The 21,391-nt window shown below is 39.3% G+C and overlaps 1 protein-coding gene across 1 annotated transcript in view; it reads left to right on the top strand.

The window, feature by feature from the left end:
• The window catches only part of LOC144267921 (phosphatidylinositol 3,4,5-trisphosphate 3-phosphatase and dual-specificity protein phosphatase PTEN-like), a 58,620-nt gene that overhangs the window by 26,336 nt on the left and 10,893 nt on the right, over nt 1-21,391 (top strand). Inside the window, exons 2-3 of the mRNA XM_077822363.1 lie at nt 290-374; nt 18,478-18,522. Coding sequence (XP_077678489.1) covers nt 290-374; nt 18,478-18,522 — 130 coding nt within the window. The remainder of the gene's footprint in view (nt 1-289; nt 375-18,477; nt 18,523-21,391) is intronic.

Below are 21,391 nucleotides of genomic sequence, written 5' to 3' on the forward strand. Positions count from 1 at the left end.
TGTTATGCAATATCTCTCAACCCAACCCCCCCGCCCCCCGCCACACACATTCTGGAAAGAATCATTGCTTTCATGCATTTATTGCTTAATTTATTTTTGTTCCTTAATAATTAACAACCATGTTTCCTTATTAAAGTAATTTTGAACTGTTGAACTTAATTCTCTTTGGTAATGAAGTGGTTTGGTCATTACTCTTTACCTTTTATTAGAACCTATTTAATACTAGTATTGCAATTTTGTGTACTTTACCAATTTATTTTCCAAATATTTCCTTAACTTGGATATTCAGATATTTATCCAAACATAATTGCTATGGGTTTTCCTGCAGACAGACTTGAAGGAGTATACCGAAACAACATTGATGATGTAGTAAGGTAAGATTTATATTTTTGCTGACACTCTGAATTATTTGCTTATCTATTTTTTTTTTTGCAATACTCCTAATTCATGCTGTAGTTTTAACCTTTAATGCCTATAATAAGTAGGTTGGGTAGAGTACACATGATCCTCTGCTTAGAGGTACTTAGGGGAGGGGAAATTTGGTGTAAAAGTGGTCCTTGGTTCTATTTCTGTAAAATTAAGTGTATTTCTAGGGATTGTATTCGAGGTCATTGTTCTATGTACAGATCAAATTCATACAGTTAGCTTTACAGGTGCAACACTGAGCTGGTCTAATTGTGTTGGAAAAGTGCTTAAATGACTTAAGAGCATGACCCCTAACTCATATATTTTGAAAATCTCACTGAGTTTTCCAGAGCAGCTAAACTTAAATTTTTAATGTAAAATACCAAGCAGAAAAACTTGCCGGAAACATAAGTGAGTTAAGAGCACAAATCCCATTTAAAAGTTGATGGAACTCATGTTTATAAGTCACTTCAGGTGCTTTTGAAAATTCTACCCTCTGTGGCAACTGGAGAATAAATGAAATTATGATCTCACAAGGGTTAAAGCTAAGAAATTGAGAGCGAAGCACAATTACTTAAAGTAATTTTTTGTTTGTCTGTTTAACTCCAGTGTCTAAAAAACACTTTGTTGAAAAATGTTCATTAAAGTTCCAGCATCGTTCCCTCTTTGTCTGGGGGGGAATACTTAAGCAAAATCAGGGAAGACCTGTTTCAGAGTAACAGCTGTGTTAGTCTGTATTCGCAAAAAGAAAAGGAGTACTTGTGGCACCTTAGAGACTAACCAATTTATTTGAGCATAAGCTTTTGTGAGCTACAGCTCACTTCATCGGATGCATACTGTGGAAACTGCAGAAGACATTTATATACACAGAGACCATGAAACAATACCTCCTCCCATGCCACTCTCCTGCTGGTAATAGCTTATCTAAAGTGATCATCAAGTTGGGCCATTTCCAGCACAAATCCAGGTTTTCTCACCCTCCGCCCCCTCACACACAAACTCACTCTCCTGCTGGTAATAGCCCATCCAAAGTGACCACTCTCTTTAAAATGTGTATGATAATCAAGGTGGGCCATTTCCAGCACAAATCCAGGTTTTCTCACCCCCCCCACCCCGCCCCCTTTTTTTTCCCAAAAAAACACACACAAAAACTCACTCCCCTGCTGGTAATAGCTTATCCAAAGCGACCACTCTCCCTACAATGTGCATGATAATCAAGGTGGGCCATTTCCAGCACAAATGCAGGTTTTCTCACCCCCCCCCCCCCCCCACACACACAAACTCTGATATTTCTGGTATTTCCAAGGTGTAAATGGCATTAAAGAAAACAACCTAAAACCCCAGTGCCATGGAGGGAAGGAGGGGAAACTTTCAGGCTTCTTTTGTCCATCATACAGATGCCAAAAGTTACAAACCTAACTTAAAACACATCCTTATTGATATTTAAATTAAAAGGGGTTTTGCAGTATTGGTTCAGAATATTAAGGCACTTCTCTGCTAGATAAAAGGCATTGTACTCAATACTTGCATAATGCTTTGGCCTGGTCTCCACTACAACATGAAACCATTATGCACACTGTTGTCAGCAATTGGGTTGACTGAACTCATACTGAGTGTGCTTGAGCTTCAAGTGTAAATGGGGACAAACCATGTTCAACAACATTTAGATAACTCTACGTAGTTAGAGTAAACTGAAACAGTCATGGTTAAAACCTGCACCACTAGCTGCCTCTGTCTACACTTGAAGCTTAACCATGCTCAGTACCAGGTTAGCTAAACTAAATTCTTGCAACTGTGTGCATAATGGCTTAATTTTGTATTGCAAGTAAGCCTGTGTGTCCACATGCTCTAGTGCTCCTAATATTACGTGAGCAATGCTAACACATCTGAATGCACTTCTGAGAGCAACATTTTTCAAAGTGTAGGACCACAGCCTCCCAGGGGCTTGGTAAAGGGCGTGTGAAGGCCTGTCTGGTGGAGTGTGTGTAAATTATGATTGAGAGGCCTCTCACAACTCATAGTAAGGGGAGGCATGAGAGAAGTGCAGTATTGGTTTATTTACAAATAACAGCGCTTATTGAACCATTTCATCACATATCTGTATGATTCCAGCATGGATGGGGGAAATCACAGATGTGGGTCCTGGTCTTCCCAAATCAGTACTGTCAATTCCACCTCTACCTCCTCCATTTTGTGTCCTATTTATTGATCTGGGAATTCCCAAGGTGGTGCTTGTCTGGACTTTCTCATAATTTTTTGTTTACAATTTTTAACAAAGTATTGTCACTCTGCTCCTCAGGAGAGATTTTATTCAGAATTCTCAGGGTGCCCAGTACCTCAGATCAATCCATAATTAAAGCTATGTTTTAGTCACAGGTATTTTTATTAAAAGTCAAGACAGGTCACGTGCAGTAAACAAAAATTCATGGCCCATGACCTGTCCATGACTTATACTATATACTCCTGACTAAATCTTGGGGGGAGGGTCTGGGGTTGTCATGGGAGTTTGGGGTGGGGGTGGCCTGGGGGAGCTGCAGGTGCTCTCGGGGGAGCAGCCCAGGATCCTTACTGGTGCTGGGGGGAGGAGGGTTGGCGGGGTTGGCAGGCTTCTTCCTTGGTTCCATTCAACTCGCTGGAAGCAGCACATGTCACTCCCTCAGCTCCTAGGTGGAAGCGCAGCCATGCAGCTCTGTGTGCTGCCTCCACAGCTCCCATTGGCCGGGAACCACAGCCAATGGGAGCTGCAGGGCATTGCCTGTTTGTGGAGGCATTGCTTGGAGCTGTCTGGCTGCAGTGCCGCCTAGGAGCTGAGGGAGGGACATGTTACAGCTTCCGGGGAGCTCCTGAGGTAAGCACTGCCCAAAGCCCTCACCCCTTCCTGTGCCCCAACCCCCAATCCTGAGGGCACACCCAAACTCCTGCTGCTGCTGGGGGAAGGGGCTTCAGTGGCCCGAGACTGCCCCAGTCAGTGCAGCTGGTCCAGTGGTTTCTTGAGCTGCTCGGGCCAGCTGAACAGGCTGCTCTAGAAGTCACGGAATCTGTGACTTCATGACAATCTCGCAGCCTTATCTGTAATATAAACAATTAAGGGGTAACTGATGTCATTAAATGGGTAATATATTGCATCGTTATCAGTTGAATGGTGTAAACTTCAGGCATAGTCACTTATTTAATAAACATTTATCATGATAGGAAATAAAACTCTGTCCTTGTGCTGCCTGCCATTTGAGGATCTTAAAGTATTTTTTACACACATTCATGAATTTAGACTCCACAAGTGAAAGGTTGATGCCATTGATATCAATGGTAAAACTCCCATTCACTTCAGCAGGACCAAGATTTCATCCTATGCTTTTGTAGCATAGGCCCCTATTTTTACAGATGAGGAAGTCTGAGGCATTGAGATATTAAGTTGTCCAAGGTCTTACCATGGGTCTGTTGCAGAGCTGGGAATAGAAAGCAGATCTTCTGATGCCATCAGACCATCCTTCCTATTTTAGAACTCCTTTTTTAGTAACCATTTTATTTCTGAACTACTAAACATTTTCTCGTATTCAGAAATATTCTGTTTTTGATTTAACATTGCAAATACTTCCCGTTCTGATTGAGCAATGAGCCTGGATAGTTGGGTTCTATTCCTATTACTGTTAGCCAAGAGAGGCATCCCTCTTAAAGACCAAGCTACCAAAACTTGTCCCAAGGTTTTGGTCTGATTTGCTTGAGTCTGTTACTGGAAGGTCTTTTTAGGCTCTGTCTCAAATTCTCTGGTGATCGGGACTCCTGTTTCATGGCACATTCCTGTTTCATGGCACAGTTTCCAGGAGATGCACTCTGAAACCAGTCCCCACCAAGATCTGGAAGTGCCATTAGTAAGGAGTTGGCTTGCTTCTTCAGTACCACCACAGCTGTGGTATTCAATCTTCAAGGTAGGTCACCTGGAGACCTACGGTGACTCTAGGGACAAGTGACTTTGCTTGGTATAGAGTAATAACTATCTTGAGAACTTCAGACCAACAAGAGAACTAATGGGATCTCCATTTAAGTCTTCAAATCAAGACTAGATGTTTTTCTAGGAGACATGCTTCAGTTAAACACAAGTAATGGGCTGAGTGAAGAGATAACTGGATGACATTCTGTGCTATAGAGGTGGACAGACTAGATGATCTAATAGTCCCATCTAGCCTTAATCTGAATCTAGGGAGTTAAAAGTCTGTGCTGAGATCATGGGTCTGGCCAGTCAAAATCTTTGGTAGCTGTACCCCAGCTTGGAGTACTACCATCTGCAACAGCATTAGTACTGTTCTTCACCAGGAATCATAGTCACCAAGGAGATGGCTTCCTCTAAGACTGAGTGCTTTTCACTGTTGCTGAGCAGAGAAACAGCTTTTGTCTTCCCTCATTCATTCTCTCTCTCTCTCTCTCTCTCTCTCTCTCTCTCCTCTCAACCATGTGCAGCAGTTATTTGGTTCCAGAGAATGCCAGTCAAACTGCTACTAGGAATGAAGGTTAGAGGTTCATACTGGGCTCCATTGGTTCCAGGATTCCCATGTTTATCCTGTCTCAGCAGCTTTCTTGTTGCCTTCCATTTCCTGGGCTCCCTTAGGTTTTGTCTCATTTTATTTTTAGGGGTATCTTCAGGACTGTACTTAAGATGACTCAGGTGAATACAACAGTTGAGGCTCTGCCTTTTGAGGGACCAGAGTTGAGCTCCAATGTGGATGACTTTCTCCTTCCATGCCCTAAAGGACTCAAGCAGCTTGAGATCTTTGACCATTACCAAGAAGTTGTAAAAGGGTCATGTGACTTCTGGTGGAGTCTTTCTGGGACTTTCTATGGACTTCCTCCTCCTCTTCCCCCCCCCCCCCCCCCCCCCCCGGTACTGCTAGGGGAAAAACTTCCTGCACTGGTGCACATGGCGAGCACGCAAACCTATTGTGGAATAGACATGAGCAACAGATCTCGAAGATCCCCAGTTACGGAAAAGGTAACTCTTTTCTCTGATCTGAAAGTTGAGAAGTGGCATGACTGGCAGGTCCATCCCCCTTGGAGAATCACAAAGAACAGCAGTGATGCCAGAAAACAAAGTGTGAAGTAGGTGGACTTACAGTTAATATCTAGCCAGAAATGTGGGCAACAGTTGGCAACTCTGAAAAGTTTGGAGAAGGGTAAAACAAAAGAGGATAATATACAAGTTAAAGAGCTGGAGTGGAAGAAGACTTAGCAGTTCTGCGGATGGCTCAAGAGTGCCACAGATTACTGCTAATCTAACTCTGGTGCTAAAACCCGTTTGAGCAAGCTTGAAGAAAAATTAAATGACAGCTGGACAATGAATAGTCAGATGAACTAGTAGTATCCATTACAGAGATGGACTCTAGAATTACCACAGTGAGGATGACATGGAGGGTCAGGAGGAGAGATGTATGATCCTAGTGTCTCCTATCAAAACATTGACTGAAAAGGTGGAAGATTTGGAAAATGGGGGACCTAGAAAAAATACTAGGATTCTAGGTCTGCTAGAAGGGACCAAAGGCAAATAACCTATAAATATTTTGAAACTTGGAGTCTGAAAGTCTTGAATCAGTTGGTCAGATCAGATAAAATTAAGATTGAAAGAGCACACTGGATTGAGGAATCACTGCACAACAGAAATGTGACTAGACCACATCCTGTCATAGTACGGCTACAGAACTTGAGGTCAAGTTTTGGTTCTCAACACAGCTGGGAAGTTGAAAGAAAAAATGGAGGGCAACCGAGTCAACTCGTATCAAGACCCTTTTATCGGTGCACAGAGGAAGAGTGTTGAGTTTACACAAGTCTGCACACAGCTCCATAGGAAAAAGCTTCAGTCTGCATTGTGTCTGACCCACCTGGTATATTTTCAGGCTTGCTGCGGGGGGAGAAAGAGGATTGTAATCTCCCACTCTTTTTATATTAGAAGCATAAAAGCTCCTGAACTCAGTCCTGGAACCAAATTCAGGAGACCAAGAACTGGGAATTAATTAAACTAATTAGATTAACATTAAATAGAGCATAATCAGGGGCCCTGTAAGTATCAGAAAAGTGGAATTGGGACAACTTTTGACTATAACAAAACAAAATGGTTTTGCGTGTTCAGGAAAATACTGCCTCAGTGGCAGAAATCTTTAGAATGATTTTATATTGTGTGTTAGGAATATTAAGTAATTGTCCATAAATCATGGCACAGAAATTAAAGTTAGGAAAATATGTAAGTATTAAGGATATTAGCAAATATCAAGTATAAGAAGGAAATGAAAATAGAATGTTGTCTGAAATACATGGTTTAAGGTTTCAGAGTAACAGCCGTGTTAGTCTGTATTCGCAAAAAGAAAAGGAGTACTTGTGGCACCTTAGAGACTAACCAATTTATTTGAGCATGAGCTTTCGTGAGCTACAGCTCATTTCATCGGATGCATACCGTGATATTGAATGTATATGCAGGGAATCTGATAATAGGAAGGACTTCAGGTTTTTTCCTCCAAAACTGCCAAAGGGCATACTAAGATACATTTAATTTTGATATCAAAAGTTCTTTTCCATTAAATTCTTAATGTTAGAGTTTGATTAATACGTATCTTGGACCAGGCACCAATCTTCATTAAAATAGTCTAATGAATGAATAAGGGAAAAGAGGAAACTTAGCTATATATTGTTAAAAGACACAAACTTGGTGAATAAAATGGAAAAAACACCGATAATTATATACATGATATATCCACGAGAACTAGGTGGGAGGCCTTTTAAGCTATAATTATCTCATAAAGTAGTTGTAGGGGAAAAAAGAAAAGCAAAAATAAGTGGACATAGAGGAACAAATTTACAATTTGCAGAAGCCTTATTATTTGACTGATGATACAAAGTTAAAACCAAGAGATGAAAAACAGAGCAGTAGAAGCACTGGTAATAGGAAAAAAAACCCAAACAGCTCTCATTTGCAAGACAAAGGCTTTATGAATGGAGGAACAAGTCTCGCAGATTGAGCCAGACTTATTTCCAGCCGGAGACTCAGAGCAGCTATGCAGTACCTTAAGGACAGAATGGAATACACCAAAAAGCAAACAAAGGAATTTACAAATTACTAATGAAATGTGTGTGTGAGAGAGAGAGAGACTAGCAAATATGTATAAATGGAAGAATTGGGAACTAGTATATTGCAGTATATTAACATGCCCAGACTGACACCTAATGAAAGTCATACTAGTTACCCCAATAACACAAGAAGAAATAGAAATGGTGTAGTCATCATTAAAATTGGGGAAAAGTCCTGTTCCAGATGGATATGCTTCTGAAGTCTCAAGTTTTAAAACACAGGTAATGCCCTTGTTAGCAAATGTATTTCAATTTTCTTGGGAAACTGAGTGCTTACTAAATACCTTCTATCAAGCAGAGAGATTTTTGATGCCTAAACCAAATAAAAACATAACAGATCCAGGATTTCATAGGCCTAGCTCATTAATAAATATAAATAGTAAGATTTTTCTTTTTACTACCATAGTGTCATCCAGATTAGAGAGGACAATGCCTAAATTAATGGACCAAAGTCCAACTGGATTATAAAAGGAGGAAGCCCCTGAAATAATATAAGAGAACTCCTATGTGTGCTGCAGCATTCCACAAGCACTAATAAAGAGGCCTGCGTTCTTATGATGAATGCAGAAAAGGCTTTTGACTCGGTAGAATGTCCTTTTTTATTTAGAATGTTAGAGATGTATAGGTTTGGGGAATCTTTCGAAGTGGATTTAAAATCTACAGAAATCCTTTGACCTGTATTTGGTGAAATGTTACAAAGACCGAGCCTGTACCTTCATACAAAGAAACAAGACACAGGTGTCACTTATTTGATTTGATTATTGAACCTTTAGCACAAAAGAACTGAGACCCTGAATTCAGGGAACTAAGTATATTGGGATTAGAAAGTTCAGTTATACACAAATGATCTTATTCTTTTGATAAAAGATATAAATAAAAGCTGGCCTGTATTACAGGAAATAATTGAAACTTATGGTAAAGGAATATAGACTGAATTACTCTAAATTAGAGATACTATGCCTGGGCTCCAAAAGATGCTTAATATCCTCTGAAAGTAGTTGATGATAAAATTAGATATTTAGGCATTAATATATTTGAAGTGGGGGAGCCGTTTAATTTAAATATTGAGCCGTTAGTGAAAAATATTTACAATGAGTTGAGAAGGTTAACATACCTATGTTTTGACTTTGTTAGGTAGAATTCATGTACTTCAAAATGAATGTCTTCTCCAGGGGCTATTTCTATGGTTCTCTTTATACCCCCTGAAAATTTCTTAAAGAAATTTAATGTTAGGATTCCTATGGTCCATTTGGAACACAAGAATCAAAAGGGAATGGCTGGAATCTCCAGTTGAAACAGGAGGTTAGGTGCTACCAAACTTCAGAGATACTCTAAGTAGATAAAATTAGATCAGTACTGGAATGGATGTCTAACAGAGACTTCCTCATGCATACAGATAGAACATAAACTGACAAACTCAGTATCATTGTATAATTGTGTACCAAACTTGTATCCCAAAATTCTAGCGTCCATGAAACATCACCTACTACTAAAAAGTTTAGTGCTTTCAAACCCCAAAAATGGATGGCTTCCTTTAGGGATGGGCAACCCTTAAACAGATATATCTCATATTTAAAAAGAAAAGAATGCACAATTTGAGTTTGTACGGATAGTTTACTTTATTAAAACACTTTCAGAGAAGGAAGGAACCAACAAAGCAATTTGTATTAAAAAATGTTATGAGGTCTCAAAGTTTCAGCACTCAAGATTGTCTAGAATGTATAATCTCATGACTGTTTTTAAAGACGAAATTACACAAAGCTATTAAGTTATGAAGTGCACACTGTAAATGTGAAATAACAGCAAAAGAATGGAATGAAATAATGTGGATAGTAAATATTGGCTCTAAGACTAACCAAATAGTACAAATTCAGTATTATTCAGTTTATAGCAGGGATCATCACTACACGTACCACAGGACAAATCCAGACTGCCAGACACTTTTGAATGGACCCCAAAATCTTTCTATTTATTTACTACCATTTTTATTTTTCTTTAGTCTGGACCTTGACTATACCTTGACAAAGAAATGTGGACCTTGACAAAAAATAAACTATCCCTGGTTTACAGAATGTTGGTTTTTCCATCTCAGTATTTATTTTATTATATAGCCACAGGTGTCTGTCTGAAATGTAAAACAGTTAAGCCCTCTTTCATATATATGTTGTGGTACTGCTGGATGGTGAAACACTTTTGGAAAACCATCATGAAATAAAAAAACCAAAAAACAAATCGGTGCTAAACTTGAACTGGATTTACAAGATGTGTTGGGAGTTAGCCTGTTAAAAAGATTCAAACCAGGAATAAGGAAGCTATCCTGTTCGTGCTACTTCTATTTTTTGCTTACAAAAAATAGAGCTTTCTTAAATTTGTGGACCCAGGATTCCTGCTGTAGATACCTGAAATAAAATATTAATAACTATCTTACACCGAAATTCTTTTTCGTGAGCATAGTGCCAAGTGGATTTCACCAAAAAAGTGGATAAAGGAAATAGTATACCTTTCACTGGAAAACATTATAATAGAAATATTGAAATCACTGAGATGCTTTGATATAGACACAGTAATTCTATACTTAAGCAAGAAGGCTATTCAGAGGATGATTGAACTAAATACACGTCCCGCCCCGTCCCCCCCATGCACCTTCACTTTCCTTTCTTTCTGTTCTCCTGAGACTTTCCCCCTTGACCCCAGAAAACATTGATTCCTAAAAAAGTTAATATGAATGGTTAAGTATTACTGACCCAGTGTATTCTTTTTTAAAAAGAAAATGTTAATGATATAATGTATGGTAAATATATAATATGTTGCTTAATATTAACTTGATATTAAGATATGTACCTATACATGTCAAGACAATGTCATTTTAATGTCTTGTTGTAAATGACCCAAAATATCAATACATACAATCTCTTCCCAACTAAAAAACAGCTTTAAAAAGAACAAAATGCCCTGGTATTGGGTTGTTCCTAGGTATGAACCCACTCAGAAACTTTACCATTGGTATAGAAGCCCTCCCAGAAAGAGTCGAAGCACAGCCACATATTGTGCTTAGAAGCATGGTTGATTATGCTGCTTGGTAACTTCAGATCTAGCAACTATTTGGGGATCTGTACCCTTCTTGGCAACCACCTTTTGTACTTCCTTGTGGTACAAAGTGAAATTACTTTCAGCAAACTGGTCCTGGAAAGAGTGGATCAAGGATGCACCCTCTAATTCTGCTCTTGCATTCCTATTTTTCCCCTCACAAGACAGTACTAAGCAAATAAATTGCATCCTTCGTCTAGATGGCGTAATAGAGATGGTCCCTAATGTGTTAATGGCAGGAGTGTTCATTGTTGTTACTTCCTATTACCAAGACAGGGAAGGGGTTTCATCCCATTGTGGACTTCAGATGACTCAACAAATTTGTCATGCCTTAGAAATTCTGCTTGGTGACAAACCCCTTCATAATCCAGTGCCTTCTACAGGAGTGTTTCTCAACCTTTCAAGACTACTGAACCCCTTTCAGGAGTCTGAAGTGAGGTGTAACTTGTGGGTACACAAGACAAATCAAACTGTTTGCTTATAAGATCAGACATAAAAATACAGAGAAGTGTCATGACACATTACTGAAAAATTGCTTACTTTCTCATTTTTACCATATAAAATAAAATCAATTGGAATATAAATATTGTACTTACATTTCAGTGTATAGTATATAGAGAAGTATAAACAAGTCGTATGAAATTTTAGTTTGTACTGACTTCGCTGTTGCTTTTTATGTAGCATGTTGTAAAACTAGGCGAATATCTAGATGAGTTAATGTACCCCTTGGAAGACCTCTCCGTACCCCCAGGGGTACAATGTTCTCCTGGTTGAGAACCACTGATCTACAGAATTGGTTTCTGGCTCCCAACTAGAAGGACACATTTAGACTTACTTTCCATGAGCTTCCTGGATTACTATACTCCGTTCACTCTAGTTGATCAACAGTATCAGTTGCCCATGGTCTTCAGTGTCTAGCAGTGGTGGTAACTATTTTGAGACTGGACTCTTGCACTCACCTTGGTTAATATGGGATAAGTCACTTCAGGGCTTGGAGAACCCTTTCAGACCAAGAATTAGTTTAAAAAACGTCCATCTTGATGCCTGCTGAGACACTAGTTGATGGGGCAGTCCTGCAATATAAATCAGTGAAAGCTTATTTTCTGCAGAGCCAGTGCTAACGGTGGTTAGATGAGATGGGCTTGTGAGCTTATGTAGGTTCAGGTTTTAGAGTAGCAGCTGTTAGTCTGTATTCGCAAAAAGAAAAGGAGTACTTGTGGCACCTTAGAGACTAACCAATTTATATGAGCATAAGCTTTCGTGAGCTACAGCTCACTTCAAGCCACAAGTACTCCTTTCCTTTTTATGTAGGTTCAGTTACATCCTCAGTAAGGATGGTTAAGGGCTGTGTACTGACTTTGTTGGGATGACATCAACTATCATCTGTGGAACAATGGCATCACTTTATTATGCTGATGGACAAAACTTTGCCAAGGCTGGAAAGGTGTCCCATGCTAGATGTTGCTGCCTACAGTACTACAGCTCTACCCTGATATAATGCAGTCAGATATAATATGAATTCAGATATAACGTAGTAAAGCAGTGCTCCGGGGAGTGGGGCTGCTTTACCTTGTTATATCCGAATTCGTGTTATCGCAAGCTGTTCCTCTGAGCCTCCCCCCAATACTTGCTGCGGTCTCTGCCGCAGCTTACCTCCGCTCTGCCTCCCACCCCCGCCCCCTCCCACGAGCACGCACCAAATTGGTGTAGCAAGCCTGGGAGGGTGGAGAAGCGGAACTGCAGCGTGCTCGTGGGAGGGGGCGGAACAGAGGTGAGCTGGGGCCAGGGGGCCGCAGCAAGTAAGGGGGGTGTGTGCAGAGGGTGAGACTTCATTATATCGGGGTAGGGAGAGGAACCGCTCCCCACCCCAGCTCACCTCCGCTCCGCCGCCTCTACTGAGTGTGCCACCGCCGCTCTGCTTCTCTCCCCCCCCCCCCCCCCCCGGACCTTCCAGGCTTCCTGCGCCAAATAGCTGACTGGTGTGCCAAGCCTAGAAGGGAGCAAGGGAGAAGCGCAGCAGCAGCGCGGTTCCTCTCCCTTCCCCAATATAACGCGGTCTCACCTATAAGACGGTAAGATTTTTTTGATTCCCGAGGACCCCGTTATATCTGGGTAGAGGTGTACTCATGGATGCCTCCACTTGGGGAGATGGGGAGATCACCATATATTAACTTAGGTGCTCTGGACTCAAGGGGAGTCCAGCCTTACTGCTTTGCAGGAGCAAAGAGCAATTAGCTTGACATGTGAAGCATGCCTACCTACCTCAATCTACGCATTCCTCTCTCAAAATGCTCACAAATACTATCCCTCTACCTTGTGTGTCATCTCTCATTATGGTTGGTTGAATTCTTCTAGAGTCATAGATTCTAAGGCCAGAAGGGATCATTATGATCATCTAGTCTGACCTCCTGTATAGCACAGGCCATAGGAATTATTTTGGGAAATTTCTAGAGCATATGTTTTACAAAAACATCCAATCTTGATTTAAAAATTCAGTGATGGAGAAGCCACCACAACCCTTGAAAACCACTGGAAAAATTTACCATCGTTAAAAATTTACGTCTTATTTCCAGTCTGAATTTGTCTAGCTTCAACTTATAGCCATTTGATTGTTTTACCTTTCTCTCTAGACTGAAGAGCCCATTATTAAATATTTATTCCCCATGTAGGTAATTATAGACTGTAATCAAGTCATCCATTAACCTTCTCTTTAAGCTAAATAGATTGAGCTATGAGTCTGTAGATATAAGGCCAGGGAAACATTCAGGTCAGTGTCTTCAACTGAAAGTGCAGTGCTCAGCATAAGTGATCCCTGAAGGAAATAGTCTTTGGATTTCCAGAAGGGAAGAAATTGTTGGGTAGATCTGTGTGCCACCATTGGAACAAGAAATAATACCAGCTTTTCTCTGAGGGAAGGCAAAAAAAAATCATGGCTGACAGTTGTCCATCTTGTGAACTGGTCTCAAATCTCCTTATGCATTTCTTCCAATCCCTTTCATACCCAGACTGATAAGTGTAGGCAGGAGAGGAACATTGTTAAGCAGCCCCAGCCTGGGCAAAGCACTTTGATGATCAGACCAAGGATTTTTTACTGGATCTATAAGTTCCACTGTCTGGTATTCCAGATCTGATGTCACAGAGCTGAAGCTGGATTCTCTATCCTGTCTCCGTATTTGACAGCTTGAATGTGGACAACCAAAACAGAAGATTCTCTGTTGAAAGCAGAAAATCTTCTGCTATGAAGCAGTTTTCTGTACAGCCATGATAAAACAGAAGTGATCTTTAAATCTATCCTTTTCATTATAGTTTGTCTTCTGTATTTCAAGCAGAGAAGTCTCTCCTCTGCTCAGTGAGTTCAACTTGCCATAGTCTTTCAACTACCTAGTGCTAAAATGATTACTCCATATGCTTTGCCTTTGAGTCACCTTCATCTTAAGTTATCAATATGGTGCTCACACCTCTCATCAGATTACTTTCTTCATGTCCATTGCATCAACCTACAGTGGTAGAGATACAGATGCTACTGGCTGACCCATTTTACATTGTGCTGGTGCTACACCCTTACTCCCAAATTCCTATCCTAAGTGATTTCTGGCTTCCAGTGAATCCAGTCAGCCTGCCTGTGTTTTGTCCTAAGCCCCGCTTACATCCTTTGTTGAATATGGGTTCTAGACATAAAAGGTCAAAAAGGGTGGGAAATCTTACCCAACCTGGTGGTCCAACCCAAATTAATATTGCAAGTGTAGTTTTGGCTGTCTGCCCGCCACAGTTACAAATATTTAATTCTAATTGCTTTACAATTTAGAAGAGATGTACTTGGTTTTGAGAATGCTGTGCATTATCTGCAAGTCATAGACTTTAAATAAAAGTTAGATGAGCAAAATAGCATTTCCATAAAGTTAGGTGACTAAAGGAGAACTTTTCATTTTGCAAAGCCATATCATAGGTATATAATCAATGACATTTAGATATTTTAAAATATGCAAATTAAATGACTGCAAGGGACCTGCATGTGACCTGGGTTATGTTACCTTGAGTTCCTTGTTGTCAAACATGAAGCATGACTGTACAAAAGTATAACCATGCAATACCCCAGCGGCAGTAACCATTTTTTCATTTTATGAAAAAGATTTTTGAGTTTACTAATGCTTTACACACAATCCATATACATTTACTCAAGGTCCGGGAGAAATTAGTATCTAGTTTTTTTTGACTAGTCAGTGTCAAATGTGGTGTCAAATTAATTAATGACATTATTGTATTGGAAATACTCTGTTTCTAAAAAGCTACTATTACTCTTCATCTTTTAAAATGCAAGCAGTTACTTTTAAGTTTGTTGTAGTGCTGCGTTGAGGCTTTTTAACTTTTTGTGAGGGCTTAGAAAAATGCCTTATTTGACAACCCTAGAAACTAAAACTCATCCACAAAGCCAGTAAACTACTGGCAGAAACCAGAGAAAGTGCCAGTTTTGCCCCTCCCCCTTCCATGTATTCCAACTCTAATCTTGTGGGGCCATCTCTAGGGATGAATCTGTGTTCATTAAGCCATTTGAACCCTCTGAAACGGCCTACAAGGGTGCCAGTCGTAACTGTGTTCTTGCAGTCTAGGATTCAGTGCTATACTCACATCTGTTCTTATTTTAACACATCAGTTTAACCACAGAGGTTCTTCTGGAGTATTATGACTGATAACTAGAGCTTGTTTTTGCTTGAGCTTTCCAGGATTTTAGCAGCTCATGTTTCTTTTCAATGTGAACAGCATGTACTGCCATGGCTAATTTAATTCATTCTGGCTGATGTGCAAACACTCTTTGATAAGTGTAAACACTTGTATGTTGTTTCTTATTGAACATTACCAGGTGACACATCATATATAACCATGGCACTTTTGGTGTATCATGGTTATAATTCAGCTCTTAGAGCTGCTACATGAAGTGTAGAAGAGACTTTTTTTCCTCTTCCCCTTCCCCACCATTAAGGGGGAGGAAGGGAGTTTGCACAGTGCTTTAGCTGACCTGAACAAAGCAGGGAAAACTTGACCTTGTTCCTACTTAGTTCAGAAAATTTATCACTTATAATTCTGTGGGTTCTGTTCCTCTATTTCCCGTTGACTGACTGACTGGTAAGTGAGGGACACTTAGAGGGAAACTGTTCAGATTAAATTTGACGTCAAATTTAGACTTTTATTTAAATAAACTTTTACAAAATCCAAGATTAATAGGAAAAAATACCAGTACTGTTTTAAAAACAGATCAAAATTCCTGTTAAGTTCTGCAACTCAAACATTCCAAACTAGTGCTAGTGCATGAGAAGATAAAATTGAAATGGGAAACAAAGTGAAATTCATTAGTCTACCTAAACTGTGGTCTATAAAAAGTAGATTAATTTTATTTTTTAAAATTTCCAGTTTCATTAGTTTATGGTGCTTTCTGTAAAATAGTTAAGATCCCTTTAAAAAAGCCCCACCCAAAATAAGCAATTAAAAAAGACTGTTCTCGTTCTGACAGCGTACCTCTGACTTCTGTGCCTTGTTCATCTTTAAAATGAGTGTACTCTCCACCTCAAGGGGATGTGATTAAACAGGTTTGAAGGGCTTTGAGGATTTTGATTGTACCACATTATAAAAACACAGTGGGCTAACATTGGCACTCACTTAAGTCAGTGTAAGTATCAAATTTAGCCCAAATTATTCTTATCTTCATGTTGCTATCTGAAATTTTAGTAACATTGTAGAGAATTGAATTGAAAATGATCACTAGAGTTTTAGCATTGGAAAAAACATTAATCTGTTTTTAGAGATTGATAGCTGTTTAAGTGATGCTGGTTCAAATAATTAGAAAATAATGTTCTTCCTCCCTCTCTGTGTGCCCAAAATACTAATTGGAATGCCTAATGCAGTGCGTTAATGGCTAATAATGGCTATTTAGATCCATTTTGGAATTTGATTTTTAATTGCACTGGTGGAATTAAGATCATCAATGTGACACAGTAATACCAGGGGACAGAATAGGTCGTACTGATGGGGGAGTGACAGAAATGTGTCTGTGAAAGAAAGTGTAGAGTCAAATGAAGTAAATATCTTAAATGAACCAAACAGTACCATAGAATCTCTATGGATAGTAATTCCATGCTCTAATAATAAGAATATAGCAATAGGGATATATTACCAACCACCTGACCAGGATGGTGATAGTGACTCTGAAATGTGCAGGGAGATTAGAAAGGCTATAAAAATAAACTCCATAATAATGGGGGATTTCAGCTATCCCCATATTGCCTGGGTACATGTCACCTCATGGGATGGGATGCACAGAGAGTTTCTTGACACCTTAAATGGCTGCTTCTTGGAGTAGATAGTCCTGAAACCCCCAAGTGGAAAGGCAGTTCTTGATTTAGTCCTAAGTGGAGCACAGGATCCTGTTCAAGAGGTTAATATAGCTGAACTGGTGACCATAACATAATAAAATGTAACCTCCCTGTGACGGGGGAGGGAATACCAAAGCAGGCCACCATGGTAGCATTTAATTTCAGTAAGGGGAACTATACAAAAATTAGGAAGTTTAGTTAAACAGAAATTAAAAGGTACAGTTCCAAAAGTGAAATCCTTGCGAGCTGCATGGAAACTTTTTAAAGGCACCGTAAAAGAGGCTCAATTTAAATATATACCCCAAATTAAAAAAAATAAGAGGACCAAAAAAATTCCATTGTGGCTAAACAACAAAGTAAAAGAAGCAGTGAGAGGCAAAAAGGCATCCTTTAAGAAGTAGAAGTTAAATCCTACTGAGAAAAATAGAAAAGAACATAAACTCTGGCAAGTGAAGTGTAAAAATATAATTAGGAAGGCCAAAAAAGAATTTGAAGAACAGCTAGCCCAAGATTTAAAAAAAAAAAAAAGGGCAAGAAATGTAACTACATCACAAGTAGGAAGCCTGCTAAACAACCGATGGGGCCACTGGATGACTGAGATGCTAAAGGAGCACTTAAGGAAGATTAGGCCATTGCGGAGACACTAAATGAATCCTTTGCATCGGTCTTCATGGCTGAGTGTGAGGGACGTTCCCAAACCTGAGCCATTCTGTAGGTGATCAATCTGAGGAACTGTCCCAGATTGAGGTGTCATTAGAGGAGGTTTGGAACAAATTGATAAACTAAACACTAATAAATCACCAAAAACAGATGGTATTCTAAAGTGTCCCTACCCTCTGTTTGCCAGAATCTGGGAATGGACTATGGGCTGTTTATCTGTTCTGTTCACTCCCTCTGAAACACCTGGCGTTGGCCACTGTAGGAAGACAGGATACTGGGCTGGATGGAGCATTGGTCTGACCCAGTATGGCGGCTGTTGTGTTCTTATGATATTTGATTGGCCTATGAGTACAGGTGCATCAGTAAACTTTGCAGAGAAGCTCATAAGATAAAATGTTTCTGGTAAACATTCTGTGTTTATGATTACATTGGAAGTAATTATTATAGCAATTATTTTTATTGAATTAGTTAACTAGACATCCTTTTGGTAAACAATTTCAAACTAAAGCGCAGTAATAGAAGTTTTAAAAAGATTCTGTATTGTTGACAAATGGAGCATGAATATTAAAAGTACATTTTGTAATTAACTATATGGGCCTAAAACCTGCTGCCTTCACTTATACAAGTAGTCCTGTTGATGCTAGTGAGGCTACTTGTATGAGCGAGGCATGCAAGATTGGGTCCCATCACTGTGTGTTGAGATACTGTGGGGGAGTAGCCTGCATTTCGGATTCAAAACTGCTTAGTTTGAAATTAATCTGAAAACATTTTGTCGTCTAGTAAATATATTAAAATATCTTTGAAACAGTAGTAGCCAAAATACATGTATGTAAATTGCCTTTTCTCTTTTAAGGTTTTTGGATTCAAAACATAAAAACCATTACAAGATATACAATCTGTAAGTATGCTTTTATATCTATGCCTTTCAAAACAATGTTGTAAACATAGCTCATGAGTGAAAGTGGTTTCTTTTTATGCTTGGACAGAACTGAACATATTGTTTTACAGATTTCTTAAAACAATTATTTCAAGACAACTAATTGAGAGCACTGTTACTTCATTTTAGTAAAGTGTAATGAAGATATTAAACGGCATGCTGGTATGGGCTCTTGTTACTTGATCTACTCTAAATTGCATGGTGTACAGCCCATTTTAGATCCTTTAACCATGTGGTAAATTCAGAAGTAATTCACATCATGGTTTCTGGTAATACATTAATGGCATCTTCAGTGATGGAACTGCAAAATAGATATTTTCTGTTATTCTGAATCTCTATTTCTATAGCACTGTATCAGTAGTATACACTGTATTTAAACAGCTCTTTTTTGCATTTACATGAACTCTTTGCTATCCCCTTGTGCAATTTTGAATAAGTTATTGCAACTGTTGGTGGAGTTGAGCTTGCCTTAGTTTTATAGGTATAATGCTTGCTTCTGTGGATTGAGTAGTTATGCATACGTTTATCTATTATCAAAATATTTTGTAGGATTTTGTTAATTATTTCCTTTGTCTTCATTTTCCTTTTGTTTTAAACGTGATCCTGAGCTGCATTCTGAAATGTACAGTAATATTATGTCGATTTCAGCTGAAGTTTGTGAATGTACATGTTTCAAAAATGCAGTGCAGGAAAAAATAAACTTAATAGGAGTTACCTTGGAGGTTGGTTGGTCTATTTTGAGCCTCTCAAAGCTTTATTTTGCTTAATTCTGTATATTTTTTCTTCCTTTTTGTTACAGAAAAATCAACAGTAAATAATTAAAAATAGTGTAAATGTGCCTCAGATATAGTAAAAATAGGTCCCTGATGGATTATCTTTATATAGTTGATGACAGTTTTAAGACTCTAGATACACGTAACACCATTAAAATGAATGAGAAATGGAATGCTTTTTTAAAAGTTGCCATAAGGTTGCTCTTAAAAGATGGGAGGAGGGAAATGTATTGATGTTAACCAAACTATATATTAAAATAATACAACTTTGACAATTTTGAAAGCAGTTGATCATACAGTCCAGTAATGAGATTTTCTTGTGCCTGTAAATTGTTCAGAAGGCAACCTAATCGGAATATAACCTCCCACTGAAAGACGTGCCAGCTCTATTCACAGCTAAAAGTGACAGTATTTCTAAAAGCACTTGATAAGTCATTTGAATATACTCTTCCTGCCTTAAAGAGCTAACTAGGTATTTATTGGGTGTCTGTCACCATTTCACTCCTTCTGCAGTTCAGCCTGGTCACCCAAAGCTAGAGGGCTTTAGTGAATGTTCTGATATTTTTAAATTATAATTATCAAGGGGAGGACTTATCATAGTCATCAGGTTGCATTTCAAGTTTTTTTGATATAGTTATTTTAAAATGGTAATTCGTTGAATAGCTCTTAAACTGGAATTAGAGCCCTTCGCAGATACGAAAAGGTATCCACGTCCGATCCACGAGCCGCAGATATCCACGGATTTGCAGGGCTCTAAACAGCTCCTCAGGTCGCTGTGCAGCAGTGACGCAGGGCTGTGTCAAGCCCCTGACCACGTGCCTACCTTCCAGCTCCACTTCTCCCTAGAGACCTGCTGCCCCCTCTGCCTCTGCTGTACTTCCTTCCCTGCTCCAGCCAGGGAGGCTACAATTCTGGGTCCTTCTATGCAGCGCCACCCTCCCCCTGGGGGGCTCGGACACCCCAACGCAGTTACGACAGCTCTAATGCACGCAGCCATTGCTGCCTATCTGTTTAAAGAACCCCACCTTCAAAATGACACTTAGCTCACTACTTTTTGGGAGCTGTAGTTTACCTCCTCTTTCCGAGCAAGCTGGGGACTACAACTCCCAGAATGTCCAACACACTGTTGCGTGATTCAGAGGGCTGAGCTGGAGCCTTCAGGCTGGGTGACAGCCGCTATGTTTAGGTGAGTGTGTGCTGCAGAGCCCTGTGCGGATACAAAATTTATATCTACATCCGTGCTGAAATCCATAAAAATGGTCTGTGGATATTCACATCGATGGATACGCAATGGATATCTGCAGGTTTCTAACCAGAATGGTCAAGATTGAGTGAAGGATTTTTTATCCTTCCGTCCCTTCTGCCCCCCGAATCCTATTTGTAGGAGCCAATTTTTTTCTGGAAAAATGTGAAATAGAATAACTTCTTCTTGCTGCTTAGGACTGTCAGTTTTAGTGAAATGTGGCTTTGATGATGATCACAAGATCAGGGAGTGTTGAATTGCTCAGTACTGAGTGTGTCATTTGAAACTGGTACAAATAGTGACAGGTTAAAAACAGGTGAGTAAAAACACTAAATGTGTTATAATTTCTAAATCAGGTCAGCATATAAGAATTTGTAAGGAAGAGGTGAGGAAAAACTTTAAATGTGTAGATTAAAATAAAGTTGGAGGCACAGAGCTTGTGGATGGTAAAGAGGAGTAAAGGATTACTCTTTAAAAACTTTGGGGTTAAAAATGAGGAGGAAGTGATAAGAGCCATTGTATTCAGGGCACAAGAGCCTTTGAGATATGTATATTGCCAATACACCATTCCAGATTTTCTAATATTATCTATTGTATTTATGAACCAAATTTGTCAATGTGTCAGAGGCTTTTTTCAACTTCATGGCAAGTTTTTAAGTTGAAATGTAAGTCTTTCAGTTATGAGTTCAAAACAAAGTCTTGTTTTTGTGTCCTTACAAGACATATTTCACTTGTTCCCTGCTTGGTTAACTCGAGACTGATGCAGGTGACTTAATAATGTCCCAGAATCACCAAATTTGCTCTTTGGATGAGG

This window comes from Eretmochelys imbricata, chromosome 7 (genome assembly GCF_965152235.1).
Source record: "Eretmochelys imbricata isolate rEreImb1 chromosome 7, rEreImb1.hap1, whole genome shotgun sequence".
Classification (NCBI taxonomy): Eukaryota; Metazoa; Chordata; order Testudines; family Cheloniidae; genus Eretmochelys; species Eretmochelys imbricata.